General features: G+C 39.0%; 1 protein-coding gene across 4 annotated transcripts in view; it reads left to right on the top strand.

The window, feature by feature from the left end:
* Window positions 1–9,997, top strand: part of LOC137989321 (gamma-aminobutyric acid receptor subunit beta-like) — a 20,272-nt gene extending 10,275 nt beyond the window's left edge. For all 4 annotated transcript variants that reach the window (XM_068835145.1, XM_068835146.1, XM_068835148.1 and 1 more), the window contains exons 7-10: window positions 706–788; window positions 2,083–2,211; window positions 5,729–6,114; window positions 8,841–9,997. In XM_068835145.1, coding sequence (XP_068691246.1) covers window positions 706–788; window positions 2,083–2,211; window positions 5,729–6,114; window positions 8,841–8,909 — 667 coding nt within the window. In that variant the 3' untranslated portion in view covers window positions 8,910–9,997. The remainder of the gene's footprint in view (window positions 1–705; window positions 789–2,082; window positions 2,212–5,728; window positions 6,115–8,840) is intronic.
* The last annotated feature ends 3 nt before the right edge of the window (window positions 9,998–10,000 follow it).

Genomic DNA, 10,000 nt, shown 5'->3' with positions numbered 1-10,000 from the left:
TATTCTTTGACGCCGGGCCCATGTTCACCCATGTTCTTGTTAAGCAATTATTGGTGTTTTTATTTTATTTTATGGTACCATAACATTTCCATTATGATTAAGTGAAAAAGTTGGGTAGATTCAATTCTTCCCAATATAGTACGGTTTGTTGAAAGTGTTTAAAAATTGCTTCGAGCCTCCTTAAATGGATTAATCATTCTCGCCCCATCTTATCCACTTGGGACAATCCCTTGGCTTTCCGTTCGCGCTGTGTTCGATCTCTATGCTATAACTATCATATGCATGTGGGAAAAATTTTACGAAGTTTCCTTATTCCTTTGAAGTATCCAATGACTCGTTTGTTTCTTTCGCTTCTTCGGACCATAAATTTTTTAAAATTCAGTTTGATAGTGAGGCAGTGAGGACAAAAACAAAGGAAAGTGGATGATATGTAAATATTTTTTACATTCATTCCAACGTGTTTTGATTGTTTTTGTCATCACTGCCTCGCTAACAAGCTGAATTTTAATATACCGAAAAAGACATATTTCCTTATTTGAAACAAATTCTCATTTTTCCTTTGAACAGAATAGTTCGAAGAAATCTAATCGTGTTTTGAGTGATTTTTTTCTGACATATGTATTTAGGTAAAACTATCCTCGCAGTACTTTAAAGAACGAACTAAGTAGGGGAAAAGAAACATGAAGGATTATTGTGTTTTCCCAGGGTGAAGATCGTGGCGTCCTGTGACATGCGTTTAGAAGATTTTCCGATGGATACTCAAGAATGTGCGCTGTTCTTTTCAAGTTGTAGGTTTATAATATATAAAAATAATATATTCCTTTCGGTTCACCTTTCAAGGGGTTAATTCCCTTATGTTAATCTCTTGATGTCTTGCTGATCCCTACTCGAACTTTAAATGCGCTGTATATGGCGATGTTTCTCGTGACGTCACCATTGTTATTGATATGCCAACCGGAAGCTAATAGGTCATTTCCGAGTTCATGTCCACCTCCTCTTCAAAACGAGTCTAAGTGCGAAGATTTTGTGATGGTAATTAGTTCTACTTCACACATGAATGAAAACTAATTTTTATATGAAAAATCTCGCACATAGACTCGCTTTGAAGAAGAGGCAGACATGAACTCGAAAATGGCTTATTGTCTGTTGAAACAATGACCTCTTTTTTTCCGTAGATGGCAAATTTGAATATCAAAAGAAATATGACGTCAAATCAATGTGTGTAAACCATAAATATCGCTATTTACGTACGTGAACAGGCGGAATTCAACAAATCCTGCAATCTGATTGGTTCCGAAAAAATTATATAACGAAAACATTGAAGGCGAACTATAAAAAGTTCTGTGATAATTTGTGCAATAAATATTCCCCTAACGCCTATATGCCCGGAACATGTTATATGATATAATTAGTCGTTCTGTTTCCTAAAATCCCCAGTCACTTTTCTCGAACTAGGAATACGTGTGTTGCTGTGTGTGGATCGCCAACTTGGATCATCAGTTGTGCTTGAATGGATTTCGGAACAAAAACAGAGATTGATGCGACCCCTTTAATAGTGTGTCTTCGTGTTTACTTAAACACAATAGTGCTGTTTCCTTTACCGATCCAATAGCCTTAAGGCAAGTTTCGCATTCTCACGGTTAGACTGGATCTTGCATGAAATGGAGGCTAAAGGTTGGTTCACAAGAGTGGGGCAAATCAACCCCAAGGAAGTACACCCGTCGAACGCAAACGCAATCATATTGAAATACGCTCGCGCAATTGAGTATCCCAAGACGGTGGACGAAGTCAATCCTAGAGGCATGTATTTTTTACCTTGCGTTACACCGATTCACACCTAAGAAATGCAAACTCAAGCGCAAGCTTTTTTGTTTATTTCTTGCGTCGGGGCTTGCGCCTGCGTTTGCGTCGCTCGTGTGAACCAGCGGCCTAAATGCGTGGGAAATAATTCGCGTGTGAAAAGATGCCCCCACATTTGCCTTCATTTCATGCTCGATCCAACCCAACCGTGTTAAAATACGAAACTGGCCTAATAAAAGGCTCAGCCTGTTTAATATTTGATTTTTTACCTGTTTTTGAAAGATGGTTACGGCGTGAAAGACATTATTTACAAATGGAAGAGAGACACCGCGACAGTTGAGAAGACTCACATCGCCCAGTTTGTTGTGAACCATGTACAAATAGATTCCACAAATGTAACTTATGAATCGGGTGAGTATCTCTGATTTTTAAAAACTAAACAAAGGATATCAGATTTCTAGCATTTTCATTGGCTCGCTGGACACAAGCTATCAGTCCATATACCTGCTGTACCTAATATGGTCAAGGAACGTGTCAGCAATAAAGCGAAATAAAAATAATTTTGCAGCTCTGAGAAAAAATGGTCGACAAAAGCTGTTTTGGACCGGAATTGACTGAGGCAGAAATCCATGCTTTTTGTCGACAATACTACCCCGGGAACATCATGGAGTTTTTAAGAAAACAATTATTCTACCCGGTCTTGCTGGATATATGGAGGTATTACATGGCCGCGCGTGGATACGAATGTTATCTTCGAGTGCTGAAAGTATCTCTCACGCGTGAGCGAAGCAAACGAGTGAGAGATATATCCTCACATGTGAAAGATAAAAACGATATGTTCACTGCGAGCGGATCTCTCACGAGTGAGCGAAGCGAACCAGTGAGAGATACTTTTAGCACGAGAAGACAAAATTCGTATATCCCCAAGCGACCATATAATGTTCTGTTTATTATATAGGTATTTATGAAATGTCTAGATTTAAAACAATTTGTTTTACTCATTTTCGAAATGATGAAAAAGTGGTCACCAACTGCTAAAACACGCATGTTGTGTAACATGAAACATGATATGAAAGTTATGAAAAACAAATCATGATAATGTAAAATTTGCAATAAAGATGTTAAAACAGTAGAGAAGAATTATATTTAAAGCACAAAAGTATCTTACAATGAAGAGGAAACTCGCGTTTTCTCGGCTAATCGTGTTCGTTACCATGCTGACACCTATATTCTCAAATGTGAAAGATGAAAATGATATGTTCACTTCGCGTGGTTACGGTGAAGATATGACTTTTTAGTATAAGGAGAAATCCTGGTGTTTCATCAGTATCTAAATAATAATAATTGTTAAGGGTTTCGTTGTTATAGTCCAAAGTCCGACGTTACGTTAGGGTGTTAAAAGAGAATTTAATCAACGATGACGGGTACGGCAACGGCATTACCGCAAAGCAAGAATGTTATTGGAGTAAAAAAGTAAAATATTCATCATGAGTCATGCATTTAAGTTTACTTCTTTGCCATATTCCACAAAACCACTACGTGACATCGCCAAATGTAAAGTTATGACGACAACGCAAGCAGACCACAACGAACCATTCATTTTCTCTCTTTATACTTTAAAATCGCGTGTACCAACAAGTTACGGGATACTAGGCCCGTACTGTAAAACAGGCTGAACAAGGTGGAAAAAATCGTAAAAATCTTACGACAGCGCTAAGTTAAGTTCCAGCAGAAACCCATACGAGTTGAAACGTGTAACGGCCCCTTGTGTGCTGGGAAACAAGCTTGTGAATATTCAATTTGCTAAGTACCATATTTGGAACAACAAGAGAGAAACATTCAACCAATCAGTTCGCAAGAACACCGTGACGCAATACCACCAATGTTTTCGACTGGAGCGAGGGGTTTCCAAATATGGTACTTAGCACTGAGTATTCGGAAGCTGTGAACGCGCGTTACACGTTTCAACCCTTATGGGTTCCTGGTTCCAAAAAACTAGCCAAATTTGTACTAGAGACGAAAACTCTTTTAAGGCAAATTATCCGTCTGAGACGGATAAATCGTCGGTAATTCGGCTAGACACGAGTGAATTAGATAAGAATGTTGATCTATCACTTTGCGATCTTACCCCAGCACAGTCACAAATGGATTTATTCTTAGATAAACTTTGCGCGCTTTTTATCGTGTTGAAAACAATTTCTTTCATTCAAAAACTCCAGTTCCGTCCGTATTTGCTCTGTTCTAAACCAGTCAGACCGGTGCACTACAGTGTATTACCGTCTCATACTTTGCGCATTCTCTGGTCCAAATATGGTAAAATGACGTAATGGTAGAATGATAATTCGTCTTGGACGAGTTATTCGCCTCTGGTATAAATTTGGCCAGTCATTCTATAAAGAAACGACGATGGCTACAGCAACGAAAACGCCATAAAAAAATAATGTCATCGGTTAAAAGAGGAACAATGATCGTGATGCACGTGCTGCACGTGCGACTCGCATTTTAGTATGTACGTTTGCTGTACTCTGCACAAATATGACGTGAATCACCAAATTGGACGTTTTCAACTAACCTCTGTACACAGGAATAACAATAGAGAAATGCACGACTTCTGGTGGACGAACAAAAGAACCTAATGAGAGATTCTTTGTTTCGTCCACCAACTAGGGTTTTCTATATCATGCACACAATTTTCACTATTATGCTAATTCTTTAAAATCAAAATATGTTACTATTAGGCTCAAAAAGGAACATAAAATGGAAAAGTCCAGACTCCCAGTCCCACCACGTGGCTATGTCCGTTTCCTGTGGTGAGGTCTGGGGCGGTCGATTTTTACATATATTTCTCCACAGGAAATCAGGAATTCCAATCTCGAGATTGTACCTAATTCCATGTATTTGTTTATTTATTTTCGATATTTTGACATATTTCCGGGAATTTTTCTTACCATTATGCAGGCGTAATGCTCGATGCTCCTGCCTCACTATTATGCTCAAAATTATACGGGGATAATGTGGACAACCCTACCACTAACATGGCGGTGATGACGTCACGTGACCTCCTATTTGAGGTTTTAGCGACAAGGAGAGCGTAAAAATACAAACCTTCCATTTTCTATTGTTACCCTGAAATGGCTCGTACCCAGTTAATTTTTAGGATACTTCGCACACATTGTATGACGTGAACGAGATGGAAAGACTTACGGTTTGTGTTAAATCACATTTTGAGGTGACGTTTTCGTCCACGTCTATTTGTGCATTCCTTATTGACCAATCAGAAATGCAAACATTGCTGTGTTTCCATAGCAATTTCCGTATTACACTCTTTAGCCTATTTGTGTATTTTTCATTGAGGGATCAGAAACGCGATATTCTTTTGAGTGTAATAAAAAACGGTTATCGATCTCTTTAACTTTAATTTATGTCGACACTTTTCCCCGGCCGGATATAAAATATTGCTAAGTAGAGCAAGCCGTGCGCTTTGCAAGTGGTCGCACTAAGTTTGCTGAGACATGGAAATCACAAAAAAGACAACTACAAACATGTTGGCGTTATTCGGCCACCAACTTGGCTATTTATTATATCATCAACGAAATCAATAAAAACCGCAGTAAATTAAAGCCATGTTCAGCATCGGTGGGACGAGAAAAAACGCCTACACCTATGAATGAAAGAAAGGAAAACGAAGGACGGAGCAAGGGTAGGGAGGGAGGGAAAATCTTGATAATCCAGGTTTAGTCCGTGAAGGTACAGCTAAGAGCGCCCGTCACGAAGATTGCAATCCCTTAACTAGACCTATTTTTTACTCCGCCCTTATCTTTGATTGGCTCATTTTTTTGGCTTAATGCATCTATTGACGCGAGGAGGTCAAAGTCGACGACATAAATGGCATCATTCCTTACAGTAATAATGCCCCTTTTTTCTACAGGGAACTTCACCCAGCTTGTCATCAGATTCAGCTTCAAACGACGCATTGGGTACTACGTCATCCAAGTCTATCTCCCAGCCTCCTTAATGGTCGCGATCAGCTGGATTGTGTTTTGGTTGGATCAAGACGACATGGGTGGTCGAGTAGGTCTGGGAATTACAACCATACTGACGATTATGTTCTTACTTGGATCAGTGAATACCTCGCTTCCGCGAGTGAGTTATCCAAAGGCCATTGATTGGTTCCTTATAGCCTCTTTCTTGATGGTGTTTCTGGTTTTAGCGGAGTGCATTGTCGTGTATATACTCCGACCAAAGAAAGACGACAAGAACGATGGGAATGAGTTACCCGTTGGTTTTGAACTTGAGCCTGATGAAACTAATGAGGTAACTTACTTATCCCCACATAACTAACATATTTAATTTTGACTATGAAATGATATATGAAATGGATCATATATTAAGCTGCGGATATGAAATGAAGTGAAGTTATGATAATTAACAAATTGATGTCAGTTTTTTGTGCGTCTGTCCTGTTATTGATCATGAATTTCGTCATAACATTGTCAAAGTAGTAGCTGCAGGATTCCACTGGAGATCTCCTTTCCAAGCGACCACTTAAGATTGAAATAAGCTTTCTTTTTACCTCGTCTTTGTTTCTGATGTCTTTAGCTTAAAGTAAACAAATGTCCTCTTTCGATTTCGGAGAAAAAGACATGTTCGATTGTTTTCGTCGGATTGCGTCATTCAAGTGCAGAACTAGCGAATGACCTCATCCCCTTCTTGGCGCGAAAACGCAATTGAAAACCTTGCAAGCCAGACAAGTTGCTTGCTCATCTGCTTCGCGTCCGAAAAATCACGCTTCGCTCGTCAAAACATTTTCTCCTGGGATTCTCGTAAGGTCGACTTGTGGCATTTCATATATCAATTCATCGTTGATTCATTCTTCACGGGAACACAAGAACGCACAAATGACCAGCTCCCAACATCAGTGGCTTCATAACTCAGTCGGCAAGAGCGTCGCACCCGTATCGCGAGGTTACGGGTTCAAATCCCGTTGAAGTCTTGAATTTACCAGGCTTTTCTACGCAATTACAAAAATGGCGTTCATAACTGCGAGGATCATAGCTTCACTTGATATTTTATTTTGTTAATGAAATGAACTGTATGTAACTGATCCTCAAACGCCACTTCATTTTATTTATCAAGTCCTTTCACGGGAACACATGAGCCCAACAAATTTACCTGCTCCAAACTGAGACGCTTCAAAGCTCAGTTGGTAGAGCATTGCGCAGGCATTGCAGAGGCCCTGGGTTCGAATCCCATTTGGCATCTCTCAAGAGACAATTGCTTAAATTATAATAATTACAATTACAATTACAATTACAATTACAATAATTATAATTATAATTGTTATTATTATTCAGCTCAATTTTATAATTTCTTTTTATGTATATATTATTTTAGGCCCTTTTTTTCCGTGAAACATATTTTTATTACATTTTTCTATTCTCATTGTAAATAGTAGATTTTATTGAATAGGTAACACTATCTTTTTATCAAGAAATCAAATCGCAAAACGTACAATAGAAATTGAATTGTAATTATTATTATTTTATTAGAGTGCTTATTCACATTAAATTATCATTGTCATATAAAATTATATGACAATGATTGACATATAAAAATTATTGTCATATAAACTTTATTATTATGTATGACAGTTTGAAACTTTTGAATGTCAATACCTTAAAGCTACCTGGGGCGTTAATCGTAACCCAGGAGCTCCTTAAAAACACCATGTTCAAGTCCTATTTACAAATATCTTTCTAAAAGTATTATCCACTTAAATCTATTAAACTATGTGAAAATATAAAATAAGTGATTGCTAAAATTTAAAAAAAAAATGAATAATAATAAAAAAATAATAATAATAATACATTTTTTTTTACAATGAAATCCTTTGCTGAAATGAAATTCGTGTTATATTGCTCGTAAAGTTTATGTGATTACTTTAAAAGTGCGGGCAATATTAAGAGAGCTTGATAAGACCGATTCTGCATCTTTAGCAGGACTCCTTTAGTTCTCACTCTTGACCCGAGTAAATTCCTCATTCCCCCCTCCATGTTTGTGGACCATCCACCTAGCACGTCAATAATGATGTTGTATTGTTGCACATCGTACCCAGGGTACTGTCGCTTTATTTCCCATCTTAGGGGGGCATACTTGGCTGTCTTCTCCTCTTCCTTACTTGTTCGGTTATCAATCCATGGACAGCTCATCTCTAGTGTTATCACCTTCTCCTGTTGGTGGTCGATTAAAACGGGCATCGATTCTGTTTGCTCTCACCTCGGTGTGCTCAGCATAGAGCGGGACATCCCAGTAGGCTTGAAACTGGTCGTTTTCATTTACCGGTTTGGGTTTTACTTGGGAGAACAATGGTGGGACTTTGTCAATAAGGTTTGCGTCCTTCAGGATCTCGAAGAACAGGATCTTCAAGGCGTTATTGTGCCTTTCCAAGTACTTGTTCTGGGACAAGGTGGGACATCAGCTAGAATATGCTGAACTGTTTCTGCTGATCTACTGCATAGCCTACATGCCACTTCAGTAGCTGGTCGGGCTCGCACCTTGTGACTGAATATATTCGTGTTGGCAATAGTTGCTCGTAGAGCTCGATCACTCCTGCAACGGTGTTAGACGGACACAACGTCCAGTCCTTAAGCCAAGCAAAGCAGTCTGCCTTACTCAGACTTACATCCTCCCACCTACTTGTGTGTAGCTTTCCTTGCCACCTCTCTTCCCTCACAGCCTGTGTATTCTGCTTTTCTACAGTTCCTTCAAGGCAACTTTGATCTTCTTGTCTGTGATTGTTACTCCCCCCTGGGTGATACAGGGTGACGGGTGCTCAAGGTCCAGGCCAAGACCGAGCTCTGCTGCATACTTCATGCTATCCTTTAAAAATGAATGGTGTCCCACCTCACCTGCTCTTTCTTCAAACGTGTATTATTATTATTATTATTATTATTATTATTATTATTATTATTATTATTATTATTATGACACATAGATCAATTCATGACACGCAAAATTTTCCTCCTCTTTATATCTTGCAGGAGATGTTAACAGAAGCCAACGGTGGCAAACCATTAATGTCTGAAAAAACGGCAGGTAGTTATACTTGAAAGATTCCTAAGTAACAGCGAAACTGTGATTCCGAAGGCCAGGGGATTTAATAGAAAAATTCCTTTGCTGCCCGAGAAAGATGCTGAGAAACACATGATGAAAAAGTACAGTGAGCATGCTCCTTCTGGGAAGTACGCTGAAGCTATAAAAGGATGCAGACGATGCCAGATAGCGAAGATTATTGATTACATTTGTCGGTTCTTATTTCCTTTAGGTTTTGTCTTATTCAACGTCTGCTACTGGCGGCATTATTTAAAGGATTGATTCTATCGTGATTCTGCTCATTACGGTGTTATTTCGGAAATATACGGTTGCAATATTGAACTAGTCGCCCCTCCATTTTACGTTTCGGTCACTCCCAACCTACGATCTTGCGCCCTCTCGTCCAATATGGCCGAACCGAAATCAAAACAGCTCAGTCAATCTGGCAATAGGCTGGATCACAACTAGCTATTGCCTGTTAAGGTTGGTCTTAGCAATTCTAACAAACACGTTTAACACATACAGAAAGCAAAATTTTGCCACATTGCGTCGCACAATATTGAAAAAATGGTCACCAAATAAGAGGTAACGTTATGTTGTTGATTTGGAACATTTGCATCACTTTCAACAAGCTCGATTTGATTGAGTCCGTCTTCCAGAACATTAAAAACACTCGTGTAATCTCGGTTTCTTTGTCATTGCTTAAGGCTGGCGCTGGGCCCTGTTGGAAGTAGGAAAGAGCAGTCCATCTGTCAGAAAAGGATTTGTATGGGCGATGCTGCCATCTCTCTTATCTCCGACTTCTGAATCTCATTTAGTGTTACATTGGTGAATGGGGCCAACTGGATGGCTCCGCTTTTATCTGGTTTCTCTTCATTGTTACCATTCCCTTGAGTGGTGTCTTTTCGTATATTCGCTATGTAACTTGCAACAATTTATTTTTAATTGGAAGGAAGAGAAAGTTATGCTGATGTCGATTGGCACGAGGCCCTAATTTCGTAAATGTTGAGAAGGAAAGCTTAGGAATGCCACGGCTTTTTTGGAGCTGGTGGCGCTTGCCATGACGAGTAAAGAAGATTAAAGACAAACAGGACAGAAATACCTTTAA

This window comes from Montipora foliosa, unplaced genomic scaffold (assembly GCF_036669935.1).
Source record: "Montipora foliosa isolate CH-2021 unplaced genomic scaffold, ASM3666993v2 scaffold_453, whole genome shotgun sequence".
In the NCBI taxonomy this organism is placed as follows: domain Eukaryota; kingdom Metazoa; phylum Cnidaria; class Anthozoa; order Scleractinia; family Acroporidae; genus Montipora; species Montipora foliosa.
The sequence above is the reverse complement of the archived record's forward strand: the minus strand, read 5'-3'. Positions and strand labels throughout refer to the sequence as shown.